The following is a 22533-nucleotide window of genomic DNA, read 5'->3' as shown; positions in this document are numbered from 1 at the left end:
GGTCGGAGTTGTGAGGCACTAACTGCGAGAGCTGCATAATTCGTCGCCCACCAAACCTGGATACTGCAGTTGAGTAATCAGTTACCCTGTTATGAAACCTCAACTGCCGTGACATCTCTTCGTTCATTGCTGGTTGTTGCTTCCGGGCCGTTCCTATAAGCAGCAATGTATGGTGTGAAACTTCCTGGCAGATTAAAACTGTGTGCCCGACCGAGACTCGAACTCGGGACCTTTGCCTTTCGCGGGCAAGTGCTCTACCATCTGAGCTACCGAAGCACGACTCACGCCCGGTACTCATAGCTTTACTTCTGCCAGTACCTAGTCTCCTACCTTCCAAACTTTACAGAAGCTCTCCTGCGAACCTTGCAGAACTAACACTCCTGAAAGAAAGGATGTTGCGGAGGCTTAGCCACAGCCTGGGGGATGTTTCCAGAATGAGATTTTCACTCTGCAGCGGAGTGTGCGCTGATATGAAACTTCCTGGCAGATTAAAACTGTGTGCCCGACCGAGACTCGAACTCGGGACCTTTGCCTTTCGCGGGCAAGTGCTCTACCATCTGAGCTACCGAAGCACGACTCACGCCCGGTCCCGAGTTCGAGTCTCGGTCGGGCACACAGTTTTAATCTGCCAGGAAGTTTCATATCAGCGCACACTCCGCTGCAGAGTGAAAATCTCATTCTGGAATGTATGGTGTGCTGGAATCCAAGATGTAGTGCTGCTAGGATCTTCGTCATCGCTGATATTTTCGGTTGTCGTACTGTTGGTTGTGTGGAAGGGAATTGATTAGCTTGTTGGTTGGTTCGTCAGCTGTCCCTAGGTCGTGCTGCCACGCTATTACTTAGTGTTTAGCTTGGCTGCCTGTCTAGTCTAAACTGTTGTTAGAGCATAGTCCCCAGGCCGACCTTTGGAAGACTCCTGAGTACCATTGCTCAGTTGTTTGGGATTGTGATTTTCTTTAGTCTCAAGTACTGTGCTAGGCCTTCAGCCATGTATTAATTTAGTTTGTTTTAGTGTTCAGTTTATGGCCTTCAGCCGAACCTTATGAGAAATATTTTAAGATTAGGCCTTCAGCCGTGTTTTATTAAAAATTCGTGTTTGCTCTGTATTTAGGCCTTCATCCGCGTTTGTTTTATAATCTGTGGCATTCAGCCATAATGTGTAAATTTCTTGTTTGTAGAATTTCTGTTTAATTATCCCGAATTCTTAAAATGGCCTTCAGCTGTCCTTTGTAAATGCTTATCTTAAGGTTTGTCTTTAATTATTTTGAATAATTGTTAGGGCGTCAGTCTGCAAGATATTTCAAGTTTTCTTAAGATTGTTTCCCGTTGTACTGTGTAAAACATTGTCTTTAAAGGTTCGTTTTATTATGCTGAAATATTATTGGGCTTCCAGCTGAAGAATTAATTTGAATTTCCCTTAATATGGCTTTTAGCTGAAATTGGTAAACGCTTGCCTTTTAAGAATTTCCTTTGCTGGATTGAAATATTATTTGGGCCTTTAGCCAAGAAGATATTTTAATTTTATTTAAGTAAAGTCTTCAGCCGTTTCTCTAAATCCTTGTATTTTAAAAGGAATTATTTAAACCTTATTATTGAGAAGTTACTTAGGCACTCAGCCGTGAATTGATTCTTGTTGTTTTAAAGAGAAAACTGTGCATTGGTTTCCGAGGAATAAAGTTGTGTGCCGGCCGCGGTGGTCTAGCGGTTCTGGCGCTGCAGTCCGGACCCGCGGGACTGCTACGGTCGCAGGTTCGAATCCTGCCTCGGGCATGGGTGTGTGTGATGTCCTTAGGTTAGTTAGGTTTAAGTAGTTCTAAGTTCTAGGGGACTTATGACCTAAGATGTTGAGTCCCATAGTGCTCAGAGCCATTTGAACCATTTTTTTTAAAGTTGTGTATTCTTGTGTAACTAACAGTAACTGATCTTGGCCCCTTTCCACAATCTGATCCGTTCTGTCCTGCGAAAGCAGATCTCACTTAATATGGGCGTACAGAAACATATTGCATCAGAATATCATTTCTTGTAACGGCGTTCAGAAATATATTGTCTCACGATAGCATTTCTTGTAACCGTGTGAAACAAAGGCAAACACAAACCTGCAACAATATTATCCCCAGTTTTTGTAAAAGGCAACATAATCTTTGTCGAGAAAAACAAATTAAATTAAGACAGTAATGTCAGTTAAATAACGCGGTCTCCAACAGAAACACCGCAGCATTTTTAAATCTTGAATAAAGGACAACTATGGTTGACAGTAAATTAAGAAGACGGATACTGTGACAGTGTGATGTCGAAATACGGAAGTGTCGACGCTGGTCGGCTCATAATGTCTCTGATTTAAAGCGGCCGTACGTTGGCCTTTCTAAATTCTAATAAGGATGTACTGTCAGTAATGTACATCACCCGATATGGACGATTTCGATGCTGCTTGTCCTGCATACTCTGGAGAATAAGGACACCAGAGCTGTGTTCCTACAGCAAAATATCACTGTGATTCTGGAATGAGATTGAAAACGGTTTTACAGCGTTCCATTGCTTATGTTATTCGGCTAACCACGGACAATAACCAGGTGATGCGTAATAACATCCATCCTTGGTTAACTTTCTATAAGATATAGTGTAGTGCTGTTCAAGACGACAATATCTAGTTTCACTGTACTATTCGTGGTTGTATAGTTTAACATACAGAAGACTATCAGTGCCTTGTCTCGAATCAGCCTACTGAAATACGCTAGACCCACGCTAATCCGCCCATTTGTTGAACGTATGGGTGTCGAATCACTGAATGTGTCTGAAATTAAGTGTAAACGGATACACTTTACTTTCTTAAATCCAAAGATATATTAGTTCTCATAGAAAACTTAGTTCCTGAATGTGTACATATACAGCAGGATCACTCACTATGAAATAAGTGACTGAAATACAATCTCATGTAACAATATTTGCACACGGATATGATTTTGTAGCTTGCTAGTAATGTAACCTTCCTCACATTACTTACTTGCATTTTTATCTACTCGCGTCCTCGAGTTACGAGTGAAGCGAGGATGTTGCCATAGTCATAAGACAGGAACTTTAATTCTGACTTAGTTACATGACAAAAGACATGAATATTTAACGTCAGTCGTCCCACGTGTGACCTCTGGTTCCGGCTATTGTTCACATGCACTTAAGTTGACAAGAGCGCATGTGTGTGGATGAATATACATCGCAGTACCGTAGCTATAAAAAAGTTACCAAAGGACAAACGCAATACGAAAAGCGTTAAGGAATGGTTGGTAAGTGGCTGAGTGAGGAAAACTGTAAAACAGACTAAATTTTAACTGATGAAGAAACAATGGAAAATGTGCAGAAAATTTATGATTAAAGTGATGGAGGAGAGGACACAGAAGGAGACAGCACGAAGATTTCTCGCACTAGTGATGCTTTAGCTGTAGACATCTTTCTGGAGTACATTATGTAACGACCAGATATATGCAGTACTTACGTGCCGGCCGGGGTGGCCGAGCGGTTCTAGGCGCTACGAATCTGAACCATTGAAATACTTACGTAAAGCTTGCAAATCGGTTGCGTGCCGGTGTCGCATACAATCATTGCGACAACCAAAAATTCGGGACACACTTCATAGTGATTGACCTTGATATGTACTTATTCATTGGAAATATTATAATATATACTGTTGCGTTTATGTTCTTTGAAACACCTAGGACGTAAAGCAAGTCCACAACTGCAAATGCGTTCTAGATCCGTAATGGCACTAAATTTTACAGTGTATTGGCGAAGCAGCGAGCTAGATCTGTTTCTTACCTTTGGCCAGTGGCGACAGGACGAGCAGATGACAGGCCCTGCTACCAGCGCTCTCACCGAATATCGTGATGTTGTCGGTGTCTCCACCGAAGGCAGAAATATTGTCCTTGACCCAGCGGAGTGCCATAACGTGATCTTTGAATCCCATGTTGCCGGTCACAACCGAGTCACCGGTGCTCATGAAACCTGCATAACAACCAAAGCGTTACGCGGAGAAACACTCAATGTAAAACGAGTCTGAACATAAGGTTGTGCAAGACTAACGGAATTGAGTCCCAATATTCATCTCAAGCACCTTCAATGCACCGGAAGATGATCTCCACTTTTTTCAGTTAAATAAACAAAAACGAAATATAGTGGTCCCTTTCAACTAGTGTCACACATAGCACAGGGGGCACCATTGCAGAGAAGTTTCACAGTCAGTACATCGGTCGACCGTTTCTGCAGTATATTGAAAGTTTTGTTTGAAAACCCATATTTGTTACGACGATATCTCGGCAAACAAAATAGTTTCGCGTTTTTAATAAATTTCGACAGTAAGTTCTTGTATGTCGGGCGCCACAGCTAGATATTCATTCAAAGACAATTTCTTTTTCCACCTATTACAGTCACATTTATTTCACAAGATCAACTGTACTCGCCGACATGCTATTTTCAAGTGCTTCCTCATAACATAATTTTAAATGGACATCCTATGTCGGTGTATACAATGTATCTACTCGTGTTATTCAAATACACCAGCTGATAAAAGTGCCTCGACATTAATACGGAGTATGTCCGCCATTCGCCTTTATGGCGGTTTAAATTTAGGCGGCGGCACTTTCAATTAATTGTCTGAATGTCTGCTGAGGAATGGCAGCTCAGTGTACCTCAAAAGTTGATAACATGCATGGTAGTGATGTTGAACACTTGTAACTTACGTCGAAGGTATTCCTTTGGGTACAGGTTGAGACTCTGGGCAGGTCCGTCCATTTCAGGAATTTTACTGCCACGAACCACTGCCTCACAGATGCTGATTTATGACAGAGGGCGTTGTCATGCTGATACAGTTATCGTCTCAGGATTGTTTCACTGCTCTACAAAGTACACAATGTTGTAACATGTGTACATATCATTCCGCGTTTAGCGCTTTCTCAAGTGCAGTAAGAGGACCCTCCCTAACCACAAAATCTACCGTTGACGCAACTTCCTCGGCACTTCACGGTTGCCACTATTCATGACGGCAAGTAGTGTTACTCAAGCATTCACCAGGCCTAAACCCTTCTATTGGTTTGCCACAGGGTTTAGTCTCCAGCTTTACAAGGTTTGAAGTATTCCTGTTGGATTCGTTACTCAGTTCCAAATCCTGCCCAACCCACTGTACTGTTACTGCTTCTGGAGTGACAACACAGTAGCCCCCCCCCCCTCGCTCCACACACACACACACACACAAGAACGACAGTCGCTGACCCTCTATTTTTTTTTCTTTTTTTTTTTTTTGCCATCAGTCTACTGACTGGTTTGATGCGGCCCGCCACGAATTCCTTTCCTGTGCTAACCTCTTCATCTCAGAGTAGCACTTGCAACCTACGTCCTCAATTATTTGCTTGACGTAGTCCAATCTGTCTTCCTCTACAGTTTTTGCCCTCTACAGCTCCCTCTAGTACCATGGAAGTCATCTTAGCAGATGTCCTATCATCCTGTCCCTTCTCCTTATCAGTGTTTTCCACATATTCCTTTCCTCTCCGATTCTGCATAGAACCTCCTCATTCCTTACCTTATCAGTCCACCTAATTTTCAACATTCGTCTATCAGTCCATGTTTCACTACCATACAATGCTGTACTCCAGACGTACATCCTCAGAAATTTCTTCCTCAAATTAAGGCCGGTATTTGATATTAGTAGACTTCTCTTGGCCACAAATGCCTTTTTTGCCATAGCGAGTCTGCTTTTGATGTCCTCCTTGCTCCGACCGTCACTGGTTATTTTACTGCCTAGGTAGCAGAATTCCTTAACTTCATTGACTTCGTGACCATCAATCCTGATAAATTTCTCGCTGTTCTCAGTTCTACTACTTCTCATTACCTTCGTCTTTCTCCGATTTACTCTCAAACCATACTGTGTACTCATTAGACTGTTCATTCCGTTCAGCAGATCATTTAATTCTTCTTCACTTTCACTCAGGATAGCAATGTCATCAGCGAATCGTATCATTGATATCCTTTCACCTTGTATTTTAATTCCACTCCTGAACCTTTCTTTTATTTCCATCATTGCTTCCTCGATGTACAGAGTGAAGAGTAGGGGCGAAAGGCTACAGCCTTGTCTTACACCCTTCTTAATACAAGCACTTCGTTCTTGATCGTCCACTCTTATTATTCCCTCTTGGTTGTTGTACATATTGTGTATGACCCGTCTCTCCCTATTGCTTACTCCTGCTTTTTTCAGAATCTCGAACAGCTTGCACCATTTTATATTGTCAAACGCTTTTTCCAGGTCGACAAATCCTATGAAAGTGTCTTGATTTTTCTTTAGCCTTGCTTCCATTATTAGCCGTAACGTCAGAATTGCCTCTCTCGTCCCTTTACTTTTCCTAAAGCCAAACTGATCGTCACCTAGCGCATTCTCAATTTTCTTTTCCATTCTTCTGTATATTATTCTTGTAAGCAGCTTCGATGCATGAGCTGTTAAGCTGATTGTGCGATAATTCTCGCACTTGTCAGCTCTTGCCGTCTTCGGAATTGTGTGGATGAAGCTTTTCCGAAAGTCAGATGGTAAGTCGCCAGACTCATATATTCTACACAACAACGTGAATAGTCGTTTTGTTGCCACTTCCCCCAATGATTTTAGAAATTCTGATGGAATGTTATCTATCCCTTCTGCCTTATTTGACCGTAAGTCCTCCAAAGCTCTTTTAAATTCCGATTCTAATACTGGATCCCCTATCTCTTCTAAATCGACTCCTGTTTCCTCTTCTATCACATCAGACAAATCTTCACCCTCATAGAGGCTTTCAATGTATTTTTCCACCTATCTGCTCTCTCCTCTGCATTTAACAGTGGGATTCCCGTTGCACTCTTAATGTTACCACCGTTGCTTTTAATGTCACCAAAAGGTTGTTTTGACTTTCCTGTATGCTGAGTCTGTCCTTCCGACAATCATATCTTTTTCGATGTCTTCGCATTTTTCCTGCAGCCATTTCGTCTTAGCTTCCCTGCACTTCCTATTTATTTCATTCCTCAGCGACTTATATTTCTGTATTCCTGATTTTCCCGGAACATATTTGTACTTCCTCCTTTCATCAATCAACTGAAGTATTTCTTCTGTTACCCATGGTTTCTTCACAGCTACCTTCTTTGTACCTATGTTTTCCTCCCCAACTTCTGTGATGGCCCTTTTTAGAGATGTCCATTCCTCTTCAACTGTACTGCCCACTGCGCTATTCCTTATTGCTGTATCTATAGCGTTAGAGAACTTCAAACTATCTCGTCATTCCTTAGTACTTCCGTATCCCACTTCTTTGCGTATTGATTCTTCCTGACTAGTGTCTTGAACTTCAGCCTACTCTTCATCACTACTATATTGTGATCTGAGTCTATATCTGCTCCTTGGTACGCCTTACAGTCCAGTATCTGATTTCGGAATCTCTGTCTGACCATGATGTAATCTAATTGAAATCTTCCCGTATCTCCCGGCCTTTTCCAAGTATACCTCCTCCTCTTGTGATTCTTGAACAGCATATTGGCTATTACTGGCTGAAACTTGTTACAGAACTGAATTAGTCTTTCTCCTCTTTCATTCCTTGTCCCAAGCCCATATTCTCCTGTAACCCTTTCTTCTACTCCTTTCCCTACAACTGCATTCCAGTCGCCCATGACTATTATATTTTCGTACCCCTTTACATACTGCATTACCCTTTCAATATCCTCATACACTTTCTCTATCTGTTCATCTTCAGCTTGCGACGTCGGAATGTATACTTGAACTATCGTTGTCGGTGTTGGTCCGCTGTCGATTCTGATTAGAACAACCCGGTCACTGAACTGTTCACAGTAACACACCCTCTGCCCTACCTTCCTATTCATAACGAATCCTACACCTGTTATACCATTTTCTGCTGCTGTTGATATTACCCGATACTCATCTGACCAGAAATCCTTTTCTTCCTTCCACTTCACTTCACTGACCCCTACTATATCTAGATTGAGCCTTTGCATTTCCCTTTTCAGATTTTCTAGTTTCCCTACCACGTTCAAGTTCCTGACATTCCACGCCCCGACTCGTAGAACGTTATCCTTTCGTTGATTATTCAATCTTTTTCTCATGGTAACCTCCCCCTTGGCAGTCCCCTCCCGGAGATCCGAATGGGGGACTATTCCGGAATCTTTTGCCAATGGAGAGATCATCATTACACTTGTTCAATTACAGGCCATATGTCCTGTGGATACACGTTACGTGTCTTTAATGCAGTGGTTTCCATTGCCTTCTGCATCCTCACGTCGTTGATCATTGCTGATTCTTCCGCCTTTAGGGGCAATTTCCCACCACTAGGGCAAGAGAGTGCCCTGAACCTCTATCCGCTCCTCCGCTCTCTTTGACAAGGCCGTTGGCAGAATGAGGCTGACTTCTTATGCCGGAAGTCTTCGGCCGCCAATGCTGATTATTTATCAAAATTTAGGCAGTGGCGGGGATCGAACCCGGGACCTAAGACATTTTGATTATGAGTGAAATACGCTACCCCCCTTTTTTTTTTTTTTTTTTTTTTTTAAATCTCGTTTTGATCGATTTTGTTCGTTGCATCTGCGCGGACGTCGTAAGACAGCCGTTTAGGTTCGTTGTTGATCGATTAACTCAGTTTTTTTTATTACAGAGGGCTGCTAACCCTCTGACCGAACACGCTGAGCTACCGTGCCGGCGAAATTTTCACTCGAGGGAGACCCTAGACCACGGGTCTCTATAAGAGCTACTATTCCTGTGATTTTCCTTTCGTTATATCATGAGATGTTCCTGGGATGAAGTAATGTGCGACCTCACTCCTCTTTGGACATACGCAGTATATTTCAGCAGTAGAAACGAATATTATCCCCAACATACGATAGATCCGATTGAAAACAGAATCAATTATTCTATAACAGTGACCAGCGACGCCTATCAGAGTTCAGGTAGGCAGTTGGAGCTGATACATAATTGAGAGCTTGTAGCCATTTCCAAATAACAGAAACAACGTAGAACATGAATTTTCTGACTAGGATGATTGCATGTGAACCTAAGTTACAAGGGCGTTGCAATAAAAGGACAACAGGAGTGACACATATACAATCTGAAATCTAACTGTAAGAAACACGTATTGAACGACACATAGAACAAAGATTGTACACACATACTCGTTTTGCTGTTTCTGAGGTGCTGCAACACTAGCGTTGTTCTTTCAGTGGTGTGTCAATTAACTTCGCTGATAGTGACTACTATTTTTAATAAAATAAAGAACAATCATCCTTAATCACAGTCGTAATTTTATTTCAGTGCAGGATGCATTGGTATATGCGTATCTTCAAGTGCTTTGAGAGCCTATAACTTTTTCTCAAATTTTGGTTAATTATAGTGCTGGTAAGACTACATTTTTATATTACAGAGTGGCACTTTGTGACTATAATTTTATAAAACAAAGACATATCAAAACATAACTCACTGGCTCCAGTAGTGGATCCATGATCTTGAAGTACAGTATGTGTAATGGTTAAACTTATATTAAAAATGTGCCACTCTGTAATATACCAATGTAATCTTAGCGGGACTAGAATTAACCTAAATTAGAAAAATCTGATATAAACAGGCAAAGCACATGAAGATGGACCCCCAACGCTTGAAATGCATCGTGCATTGAAACAAAATCACGATAGTGACCGAAGGCGGTTGTTCTTTAGTTTACAAAAACAACAGGGTCACGGAAGAAACACCGACAACACTGGATAAAATTAAGTGATTATTTTAATCTTGAAGTTAGTGGCAACGCACCCAGGACGCCGAGACGGTAGTTGAACGTGACCACGACGACACCGTGCTCGAGCAGGTAGTCAGGACCGTACATGTCGGTGTTCCCAGAGCCGACCGTGCATCCGCCGCCATGGATCCACACCATCACCGGTGTCAGGGCGCTGCTGCTATCACTCGGCATCTGCAGCAGAAAGTAATCAGACCTGCACGTTAAACAGGAGAGGCACCCGCGCTAAATCATCGGGATTAAATTACAGCACACAGACCTGAGGTGTGTAGACGTTGAGGAAGAGGCAGTCTTCATCCCCCATGTACTGTCGCGTGGCATCACTGACCTGAGGTGCCACATTGCCTTCCTTGGTGGCGTCTCTCACTCCAGCCCATGGCTCTGCGGACTCAGGTGGCTGCGAAGATACGTATCAAGTCGAAAGGCACTGTTTATGAGAGGCATGAGGTATTAACGAAAAGACGCTTTTTCTGTGAAAAAGATTAAAGCAAATTGGCCATTAGTGTACACACAATCTCGTCAAAACTATCCGGACACCTTTTAGTGGCCTTTAAGACAGCTTGGGCTCGCTGGGGACACTTTCAGTGAGGTGTCTGAATGTCTGTGGAGGAATGGCAGTCCATTTTTCCTCAAGAATCGAAACCATAGAAGATAGTGATGTTGACGTCGGTTTGCAGTAGGGTTTTGGAGCATATACTGTATTCAAACATTATGAATCACCTCGAAGGGAACGATCTATTGATACGTAATCAGCATGGTTTCAGAAAACATCGTTCTTGTGCAACGCAGCTAGCTCTTTATTCGCACGAAGTGATGGCCGCTATCGACAGGGGATATCAAGTTGATTCCGTATTTCTAGATTTCCGGAAAGCTTTTGACACCGTTCCTCACAAGCGACTTCTAATCAAGCTGCGGGCCTATGGGGTATCGTCTCAGTTATGCGACTGGATTCGTGATTTCCTGTCAGGAAGGTCGCAGTTCGTAGTAATAGACGGCAAATCATCGAGTAAAACTGAAGTGATATCAGGTGTTCCCCAGGGAAGCGTCCTGGACCCTCTGCTGTTCCTGATCTATAGAAATGACGTGGGTGGCAATCTGAGCAGTTCTCTTAGGTTGTTCGCAGATGATGCTGTAATTTACCGTATAGTAAGGTCATCCGAAGACCAGTATCAGTTGCAAAGCGATTTAGAAAAGATTGCTGTATGGTGTGGCAGGTGGCAGTTGACGCTAAATAACGAAAAGTGTGAGGTGATCCACATGAGTTCGAATAGAAATCCGTTGGAATTCGATTACTCGATAAATAGTACAATTCTCAAGGCTGTCAATTGAACTAAGTACCTGGGTGTAAAAATTACGAACAACTTCAGTAGGAAAGACCACATAGATGATATTGTGGGGAAGGCGAGCCAAAGGTTGCGTTTCATTGGCAGGACCCTTAGAAGATGCAACAAGTCTACTAAAGAGACAGCTTACACAACACTCGTTCGTCCTCTGTTAGAATATTGCTGCGCGGTGTGGGATCCTTACCAGGTGGGATTGACGGAGGACATCGAAAGGGCGCAAAAAAGGCCGGCTCGTTTTGTATTATCACGTAATAGGGGAGAGAGTGTGGAAGATATTATACGCGAGTTGGGATGGAAGTCATTAAAGCAAAGACGTTTTTCGTGCGGCGAGATCTATTTACGAAATTTCAGTCACCAACTTTCTCTTCCGAATGCGAAAATATTTTGTTGAGCCCAACCTACATAGGTAGGAATGATCATCAAAATAAAATAAGTGAAATCAGAACTCGAACAGAAAGGTTTAGGTGTTCGTTTTTCCCGCGCGCTGTTGGGGAGTGGAATGGTAGGGAGATAGTATGATTGTGGTTCGATGAACCCTCTGCCAAGCACTTAAATGTGAATTGCAGAGTAATCATGTAGATGTAGACGCTGGGGTCTGCAGCGATGTCGACATTCTAACTCATCCCAATTGTGTTCCAGTAAGTTCAGGTCGGGACTCTGAACAGGCAAGTCAGCTCAGGAATTTTACTGTACACAGACCACTGCCAGATAAAGGCACCTTTATAAGAGAGTGCCTTGTCACGCTGATTCACTCATCGTCTGCGAACTGTCCCACTGTTGTATGCAGAACATTGTGCTGTAAACTGTTTTATATCCTTGTGTATTTAGCGTTTCCTTAAACACCGCGAGGGGACAACGTCCTAATCATGGAGAACATTCACATACCGTAACACGTCATTCCCCGTTTTCAAGAAGGGGTGTCGACCAGATGTGCAGAACTATAGACCTATATCTCTAACGTCGATCAGTTGTAGAATTTTGGAACACGCATTATGTTCCAGTAAAATGACTTTTATGGAGACTAGAAATCTACTCTGTAGGAATCAGCATGGGTTTCGAAAAAGACGATCCTGTGAAACGCAGCTCGCGCTATTCGTCCACGAGACTCAAGGTCCATAGACACGGGTTCCCAGGTAGATGCAGCGTTACTTGGCTTCCGCAAGGCGTTCTATACAGTTCCCCACAGTCGTTTAGTGAACAAAGTAAGAGCATATGGACTATCAAACCAATTGTGTGATTGGATTGAAGAGCTCCTAGATAACAGAACGCAGCATGTCATTCTCAATGGAGAGAGGTCTTCCGAAGTAAGAGTGATTTCAGGTGTGCCGCAGAGCAGTGTCGTAGGACTGTTGCTATTCACAGTATACATAAATGACCTTGTGGATAACATCGAAAGTTCACTGAGGCTTTTTGCGGATGATGCTGTAGTATATCGACAGGTTGTAACAATGGAAAATTGTATTGAAATGCAGGAGGATCTGCAACAAATTGACGCATGGTGCAGGGAATGGCAATTGAATCTCAATGTAGACAAGTGTAATGTGCTGGGAATACATAGAAAGAAAGATCCTTTATCATTTAGCTACAATATAGCAGGTCAGCACCTGGAATCAGTTAATTCCATAAATTATCCAGGAGTAGGCATTAGGAGTCATTTAAAATGGAATGATCATATAAAGTTGATCGTCGGTAAAGCAGATGCCAGACAGATTCATTGGAAGAATCCTGAGGAAATGCAATCCGAAAACAAAGGAAGTAGGTTGCGGTACACTTGTTCGCCCAGTGCTTGAATATTGCTCACCAGTGTGGGATCCGTACCAGACAGGGTTGATAGAAATAGAGAAGATCCAACGGAGAGCAGCGTGCTTCGTTACAGGATCATTTAGTAATCGCGAAAGCGTTACGGTAATGACAGATAAACTCCAGTGGAAGACTCTGCAGGAGAGACGCTCAGTAGCTCGGTACGGGCTTTTGTTGAAGTTTCGAGAACATACCTTCACCGAGGAGTCAAGCAGTATATTGCTCCCTCCTACGTATATGTCGCGAAGAGACCATGAGGATGAAATCAGAGAGATTAGAGCCCACACAGAGACATACCGACAATCTTTCTTTCCACGAACAATATGAGACTGGAATAGAATGGAGAAGCGATAGAGGTACTCAAAGTACCCTCCGCCGCACACCGTCAGGTGGCCTGAGGAGTATGGATGTAGATTCATACCTCATTGTTGGCGCTACACATGATGGATGGAGAAGTTCTCAAGGATTCGCCAAACCAGAATATTTCCATCAGAGGGATATTCATCGCTCCAAATTACTCGTTCACAGTCATCCACTATCCGGTGGCGTCGCTCTTTACAGCACCTCATGCATCGATGGGCAATCAGTACATAAATGGGTGGCTTACGAGGAGCTGCTCGATAACTGTGCTCCATTCTTTTCAACTTCTTAAGCGCCGTCCATTGTTCTAGCCGGGCTGCTGGTATCATTGTGAAGCTCACGAGTTATTCCTTCCCCTGATTTCATGTGATTTTTATACACTCATCCTCCGCAGTTCTCGACGGCCGCTGTCTGTCGTATGTGAGCTCTACCTGGTCTGGGTTTAGCTGTGCTTGCTTCTTCGCGTTTCCACTAGACCAACAGTGGTTGTAGGCAGCTGTATAAGGTTTGAAATGTCCCTGAAGGATTTGTTACTCAGATGGCAACCGGTAACTAGACCGCGTTCGAAGACGCTTAGCTCTCTCGAGCGACCCATTGTGTAATTGTCAATGTCAATAAAATTCACCAACAGCCGTGTAATTTAAGAGAATATTTTATTCTGTTGTGAAGGTTAGCAGTTTCGGCATTTCATTATGCCATCTTCAGGTCCCATACGCATGTATCCAAATAAATGAACTTGTCGTATAGCGCCATTAATCACTGGATATCGTAAATTCATTCGTTCTCCAATTGTCTCATTTGAAGTCGTGATAGCAACTCACGTCTTCGAATGCTATCACGTCTTCGAATGAAGTAATTGTAGAACGACTGAATTCACGATATCCATTGATTCACGGCGGTATACGACAAATTCGTTTATTTTGATAAATGCTTGTGGGACCTGAAGACGGCACTCTCAATAGAATAAAATAATATCTTTTACTTTAGTAAAAGGTTATTGGTGAATTATATTGACACTGAAAATTATTTAACCAGCCGATGTCCCCTGGCCATGATGGACCAACACAAACTCACTATGTTGTAATCGCTGCTCAATGCTTCCAACAAAATACCCAAAACCACCTTTTATACTGGCGGGTTCGCCTCTCATGACATCTAGTTTTCAGTTCCGCATTACGTATCAGATAATGTTGATGAAATAGTGTGAGGCGAAGCCATGGTCGTAGATACATCGGGACAAGTATGTGAAATGTCGTTTCTCCCTTTCTATACCCTCATACCGCAGACGCCACTGCACAACTCATCAAAATGTCTCTCACATCTCATTCTCCATCATACCACTGCGCACGCACGCACAAACGCACACAAAAATACTAACAACAACAACACCAACGACAAAGACAAAACATTCTAACTATGATCGCTCACCTCCCACTTCGGACAACAAAGGAATAACACTTTCTTGTTGCATTCTGCACGCATCAATAAATCTAAACAATATCTTAATATTTCTGCAATGTATCAGCACTATAAAGAGATAAAGTATAAATCAATGCATTTTTTCAATACAACTGTGCTTTATTATCTGTCTATACACTCAGCCTTGTTTGTTTTCATACCTGAGACATAAAACACATAATTGCAACGTCGTTTTTTGCTGCACAGTCCTTGGATAAGGAGTTCTTGGTTAACTTGTCACGTTAAATTCAGATAAAATTACAATTACGATTCGGAAGTGGCGAGTTAACTGACAACTTTTTTTCCATTAAATTGTATATCCATGTCAGTGCTGCTTAAAAGCCATCGCAATAATATACCTCATCAGACAGGCAAATGTAAATCATGTTTTACCAATTTTCACTGTACCTGTCTTAAACCTTTCAATCAATGGAGGAAGATGCATTAAATTTCTCCGACCATCTGGTTAATTATGTGATAGTTTCATGGTTTCTCCAGTAAACATTCTCCGTTCTTTTACTACTGTGTTGGAAGTGCAATAATTCTAACACTGCTGATGCATAAACAGGTAATAATGTGAATCTTTGTTATTTCAACATTATCTTACACGAAAGAATATGTTCATATTTGCCAAAAATTGCATACTTACGAACAGTGTCTCGATAAATCCAAACATAGAGGATTCTGGTAACACTGCACCAGCAATGAGTGTTTAAAATTACAAATATACCCATAAGCACGATGGCCTTTGTGACCGTAAAGTCAATATTACTCGAATCTCAGTCGCAGAACTGCTAAACGGAGTTGAGAAGTGAAAGCAAATTTCATCCAATGACATTTTGAGTACTACAGGATATTCTCGGACAGTTACATGGTTATGTAACCAATGAGAGAAGGTCGTACCCAGTGACGAATGAGTGCAAAATCACTTAATCTGATCGCAGCACAAGATGTCCAATTTGCTTAGATGTGAGTAATGGACAACGAAGTGTCGACTGTAGTAAGGGCTGTACGGTGGAACGACGAATCATGTGTAAACGTCCGTTAGGTACAGGCTGGTCTAGTATTTTGCATGGCGTATTATCGGCTCCCACTGTCCAAAAAGTACAAACTTTTGTGTTTCATCGGTACGGTAAATCCACTGCTGGCACGCTGATTGGCAAAAAGTAGTGTTTTGGTGCGAATGCTGCAGCGACCCCACCCATAGCCAATGTGTTCTACTCATTTACGATGTCTAACAGGGTGACAGTTGTATAGCTATGGTTACTTTCGGTATTAACTGCTACCAGTCGAATTACATGTTTCGATAAAGGGACTGGATGTAGTTTCTACAACAGCCACTCATGGCCGCTTCCGCGTTAGACGCCACAATGAAAAAAGGAAGAGTATGTTTTAAAGCCCCGTTGAGAACAAAATCATTAGAGGCGGAACACAAGCTAGTATAATTTGAAGGATGGGGAAGGGAATCGGCCGTGCCCTTTCAAAGGTACCATCCCGACATTTGTCTGAAGTAATTTATGGGAATCACGGAAAACCGAATCTGTATAGCAGGGTGCAGAGTTGAACCATCATCCTCCCGAATGCAACTCCACTATGTTAGTCACTGCGCCACTTCTTTCGGCATGCCACTGTGGTATTCAAAATCTGGAAAGTAGTTTTGTTAAATAACATAACAGACACACAACAAACGTGTTTTTGTTACCATCAGGTACAACATAATGTGACATCGAGTGCTACATATTGAGGTCAATCTGAACGTTACCCGCTGTACCGGGCACATTACTGAACCAGAGGTACTGCAAGTACCTACGAAACTCCACTTGTGATATTTCAACAGAGCACTGAACCGCTGCATTTTGTGAGGAATTATAACTCGGCATAACGACGGAATCACTGTGTCTCTATCCTTCCTCCATGTCGTCTGACGGACCTAATCCTCTACCTACAAACACAGCTGATTTCTTGACCTGCGTACAAACTTTTGAACGCCCTTTCTCATCATACGTAACCAGGGCCAGTTTAAGGCCAACAGACACAAACAATCGCTTGGGACGCCAAGCAAATATTGGTGCCAGAGGTACCCCAACTGTAAGATTTCTATACAGCATGTGTGACTATTAGTAGCGGCGCTTGGGGCGCCTGACCGAGAGGGACACGAGGGATACCCAGGTGCAAGACTTGCATGGAGAGCATATCACTATTAACGAGAAAACTCACACGGGTGAAATTCTACGACGGAAAATGGAGGAGAGTGTGAGGAGCGTCAAATGATGGATCACTTGTTTGGAAAAATGTTCTCTAACAGGTCCTGCACGTATTTATGTTTAGAAGCGCTGATTACATCATGTGTAGGCACTCATCTGAACTGTATGACAGAGATCTTGTACAGTTCTGTAAATTAAATCACTTGTGAACCGATCCGGTGTGAGAGTGGGAGTTGGAGGGGGTGGGGCATAGAAACGACATTTGTGGAAGTTTTCCTTCAATAGCTCGAAAATCTCAGCTACTGGCAAAAATGTTTCCCAGTGAAAATTAAACTACAGTAAGTTCCCTACAAAGAAATCCCATTTTTTTTTCGTGGGCAACTACTTTCCATCTCGCAGGGGATGAAAAAATCGAAGATATTAAAAATAATGTTTCAGTTGCATAAAATTAATCTCTTTTTCAACAAAAGTACGTTAAGAATAGTGTATCACACCTAGGTCCAAGAATCTTATTAAAGGATAAACTACACTGAAGCGCCTAAGAAACTGGTATCGCCATGCGTATTCAAATATAAAGACATGTAAACAGGCAGACTACGGCGCTGAGGCCGGCAACGCCCATGTAAAGCAACAAGTGTCTGGCATAGTTGTTAGGTCGGTTACTGTTGCTACAATGGCAGGTTATAAAGATTTATTTGAGTTAGAAAGTGGTGTTATAGTCGCCGCACGAGCAATGAGACACAGCATCTCCGAGGTAGCGATGAACTGGGGATTTCCCCGTACGAGCATTTCATGAGTATTCCGTGAATATCAGAAATCTGGTAAAACAACAACTCCCCGACATCGCTGCAGCTGGAAAAAGATCCTGCCAGAACGGGACCAACGACGACTGAAGAGTGACAGAAGTGCAACCCTTCCCCAAACTGCTGCAGATTTCAGTGCTGGGCTATCAACAAGTCTCAGAGTGCGATCCATTCAAGGAAATATCATTCATATAGGCTTTCGGAGCCGATGGCCCTCTCCTGTACCCTTGATGACAGCACAACACAAAGTTAACGCCTCGTCTGGGCTCGTCAACAATGACTTGGGCTGTTGATTACTGGGAATACGTTGCCTGGTCGGCCAAGTCTCGTTTCAAATTGTATAGAGCGGATGGACGTGTACGGTTATGGAGACAGCCTTATGAATCCATGGACACTGCATGTCAGTAGGGGCTGTTCAAGCCGGTGGAGGCTCTGTAATGATGTGGGGCGTTTGCAGTTGGGGTGATACGGTATCCCTGATACACCTAGATACGATCCTGACAGGTGACAGGTACGTAAGAATTCTGTCTGGTTACCAGCATCCATTCATGTCTATTGTGCATTCCAGCGGAGTTGGGTTCCAGCAGGACAGTGCGACAGTACACACGTCCAGAATTGTTACAGTAACTCCAGGAAAACTCTTCTGAGTTTAAACCCTTCCGCTGATCACCAAACTCCCCAGACATGAACTTTATTGAGAGTATCTGGGACGACTTGCAACGTGCTTTTCAGAACATATCTCCACCCCCCTCATTCTCTTACGGATTTAAGGACAGCTCTGCATGATTCAAGGTGTCAGTTCCCTCCAGCACTACTTCAGTCATTAGTCGTGCCCATGCCACGTCATGTTGTGGTACTTCTGCATGCTCGAGCGGGCCGACCACGATATTCGGCAGGTGTAACAGTTTCTTTGGCTCTTCAGTTCGGGGGTGTGTAATGGGCTTGACGGGCAGGGGGTGGAGTGTAGACGCTTGAGTGAAGGTAAGTCACCAGACTGTGGTGATGCACTTCCTTCCTTCATAGTTCTGCAAACTGAAGAGCGAGAAGGCGATTCCCCATTCTCTTTATCCCACTAAGTAATTACAGGGCGTTTAATAAAGTTAGACTGTCCCTTCTGGAGCACACTTTATGGACCTTCGTCGACACGATGAGCAGACACAATGGGGTGTGTTTATTTTTAACAACATCCGTTAAGACCACATGGAACACAGATATGAGTCAACTAATAATACAATAGCAAGAAACTCATTTGACAGTCTACATAAATCGCTGCACTCTTCCTACATTGCTAGAAGGGAAATTAATTCTTAGTCATCCTTTGCGGTAGCTGTTGTGTTCTTCGGGGAAAGGCAACTTCCCCTCAATGAGCAATGCTCGCTTTTCAGTTTACCGACAGTGTGTACCTCTCCAACATTTCCTGTCTACTTGTCTCCTATGGGCAGACAAAGTCACTTCCTTGAGCTCTTGTTTAAATATTCGACTGAGTAGTTATTGACACCTGTTAACTGACTTATTATGTAGAAAAAACTCCACAGTTTAAGCTCTAAACTCTCTACCAAGCTGAAGAGCTTGTCCCTTGTGTAACATGCTGGCAATATGTATTCGACAATTTTGAGTTCATTGTCTCCGTTATGAATGGCTGGAAAATTTTCGCAGCGTGAGATCTATCAAATGCATGATCCCAAACTCAGATCTCTCAAAACCTAAAGAGGCCTAGAGGCTTAAACTGATTCCCAGTGTAACAGATTTAAGTAACCTAGGTGTTAGCCGGCCGCGGTAGTCTAGCGGTTCTAGGCACTCAGTCCGGAGCCGCGCGATTGCTACGGTCGCAGGTTCGAATCCTGCCTCGGTCATGGATGTGTGTGATGTCCTTAGGTTAGTTTTGTTTAAGTAGTTCTAAGTTCTAGGGGACTGATGACCACATATGTTAAGTCCCATAGTGAGAGCCATTAACCTAGGTGTTAGGTAACTTCAGGTATTTCAATCCAAGTCAAGCAACGTATTATTCAGATGGCTGTTCTGGAGTTGAAAATGATCAAACCTATCACATCTTGCATATTGTAGACCACTTGCAGCATATAGTGTGGATGTGTGGTAAGTAACTCCACTCAGTGCCGCCCAATCTACAAGTGCCAGGAATTCCAGAATGGAAGAGATTTATGCTACTACAAGTACCACAATTAATGGTGAGAGATGTGTAGTAACTTTCTGGTCATTCATTACTTCGCCACCATGCGACTACAGCATAATTAAACGGCTTTATAATATGTTGCCAGAGATAGGTAACAGTAAGATGAGACATCTGCATATCCAATCCCTTTCTCATAAACACGACAGAGGTCACTGACATACTGACACAGCAGGTCTCTGCCATTATTTATAGGAATCTATTTTACATAAAAGCTCACTTAATGACAGCAAATAAGTACACATAAGGCGAAAGTAACTCCGCTATGTAAAGACGAGCCCAGTGAACTTTGTTTTCTATATATTTTGTATACTGAGTGATTGACTGTGCGGGTTGTAGGACTAAACGACGAGGTCACAGGTCCTACAATTCAAAAAATTCTTGTGTAAGATGGATTTTTCCGCTAAAAGTGGGTGGAACGAGTCAGAGGGGTCGAACTATAAAGCGACGAAGCTAAAAACATACACCTATAAGGCACCTAAAAACTGGAGAAACAGAAGGATAAAAGATAGATCTACACAAGGGTGAGCTGACATTGGTCCCAGACACAGAAAACGCGAAGAGAAGCGCCAGCAACAACCACTCTGTCCTGCTCCAGGAGTAAAGTAAAATCTTACTGAAAATAAAAAGCACTTTCATGTAGGGTGGCTCTTTATGCAATAGGAAGCAATATTTAAGCCTTTTATGACCAATGCATAGAGAGCAAGACAGTGGACTCCTTCTGAGAGGAGTGGGAGGAATAGTGCCAAACTGCAGTAGTCTCCTTGATTGTGAAGAGTTTATTTCCGTGTGCAGTACTGCACCAGATGTCATTCCACTTCTGGGCAAAGACAGATTTGGTGTATATCCGCATAACTGCATCTGAAACCATGAAAGGACAGGGGGTCAAGGAGCTACCCCTCTACGTAAACAGTCAGCAGTTCATTCCCTCGAATGCTCACATAAATTGGGACCAAGAGAAAGACAAATGAGCAGAAGGCATGGCCAAGGACAAAGAGATCATGGATAGCAGATACCGAAGGGTGACGAGAGTAGCGTTGATCTATAGCCTGTAGGATGCTCCTTGTGTCGGTATATATTAAAACACTGTGGATGGAGGCCTGAGTGACAAAATGGAGCGCCATTTTATGGCTAGCAGCTCTGCTGTAAACACACTACATGATCCCAGCAGTAAATGGTGTTCCATCCCAATAGGAGACGGGAAAACGTATCCCATAACATCTATTGTTTTAGAACTGTCAGTACAGAAGATGGTAGTATCCTGGAACTCTTCAAGAATGGGAAGTACAAGATACCAAAATATGATAGGAGACAGAGACCTTAGGCCCCTGTAATAGGTTGGTCCTAATCCGTGGTCTAGACACGAGCCACATTCCAGTGAGTGGAGATGGAGATAACAACAGAAGAAAGTGAGATGCATTCCAACTGGCAATCCCACCCGAGGGTGGCTATCAGGAAGGAGACCATCCTTGTTTGAAACAGGACAGGGAACCGTCGAATGGCGATTGCGCAAGAAACCAGGCGTTGGCTTCATCGTATTTGTTGAAGGGGAATCCTCACTTCTGCTAAGAGACTGTCGATGGGACTAGTGCGAAAGAGACCAATAGCCAGATGCACCCCATAATTTGAACAGGATCAAGTAGTTTCAGAGTTGAAGGAACTGCTGAGCCACAAACTTGACAACCGCAATCCAGTCTGTCCAAAACCAGAGTGCTGTAAAGATGACAGAGTTACGCAGTCTGCACCCCGAGATGTGTGGGCCAGGAGGCAGAGAGCATTGAGCTTTCACATGCAGGTAGTCTTCGGGTGATGAATATGGGGAAACCAGGTCAGCTTTATATGTGAAATAAGGTCCAAGAGCTACGACAGCTAGGCGCTTGCTGCCTAAATTACGTTCTGGATCAGGGTGTGCTGTGGGTCGATGGCAAAGCTGCATGACCCCCAATTTGGAGGGAGAAAACTGGAAGTCATGGGAAAGGGCCAATAAAGAGGCTTGTTGGATGGTGCCTTGATGCTTGTGTTCAGCAGATGCTACCGAGTGGGAGCTGTACCAGACGTAAAAATCGTGGCAGGGTAACCAGAGGTTCAACCGAAGTTACAAGGCCATTGATGACGATGAGAACGAGTGTGACAGTCAACATAGAATCCTGCAGGAAACGATTCCACTAGATCCAAGGGGTGCTGAGCGAAGTGCCAGCTCTAACCTGGAAGAGCTGATGAGATAAAAAATTGTGGGTTAAAATCAGAAGGAGGCCGTAAAAGCCCCAGTCTTGGAGGATACCCGAAATGTGATGGCGCCAAGCTCTGTTGTATGCCTTCTGTAGGCCAAAGAAGACTTACAACGTTTCAGATTTTGGCAAAAGTCTGTCAGATTTATGTTTCCAATGTGAGTAAATGGTTGTTGTAGATCGTCTTCCTGGAAGCCACACTGTTTAGGATACAAAAGCCCTGAGTATTACACCTAACAGGAAGCTAACAATCCTCTCCAGCAGTTTACAAAGAAAATTGGTCAGGTACCTACCGAGAGATGTCGCGTTCTCCCGAAGCTTAAGTATGGGGATAGCCCTGAGAAGAAATTGTCTCTGGGAA

The 22533-nt window shown here is 43.2% G+C and overlaps 1 protein-coding gene across 1 annotated transcript in view; it reads right to left on the bottom strand.

The window, feature by feature from the left end:
• Window positions 1–22533, bottom strand: part of LOC126236511 (esterase E4-like) — a 99727-nt gene that overhangs the window by 64594 nt on the left and 12600 nt on the right. The window contains exons 2-4 of the mRNA XM_049945876.1: window positions 10048–10185; window positions 9803–9962; window positions 3808–3993 (exon numbers count right to left, since the gene is read on the bottom strand). Of these exons, the coding sequence (XP_049801833.1) occupies window positions 3808–3993; window positions 9803–9962; window positions 10048–10185 (484 nt within the window). The remainder of the gene's footprint in view (window positions 1–3807; window positions 3994–9802; window positions 9963–10047; window positions 10186–22533) is intronic.

This window comes from Schistocerca nitens, chromosome 2 (genome assembly GCF_023898315.1).
Source record: "Schistocerca nitens isolate TAMUIC-IGC-003100 chromosome 2, iqSchNite1.1, whole genome shotgun sequence".
NCBI lineage: Eukaryota > Metazoa > Arthropoda > Insecta > Orthoptera > Acrididae > Schistocerca > Schistocerca nitens.
Note: the sequence above shows the minus strand (reverse complement) of the source record. Positions and strands in the feature narration are given on the sequence as shown.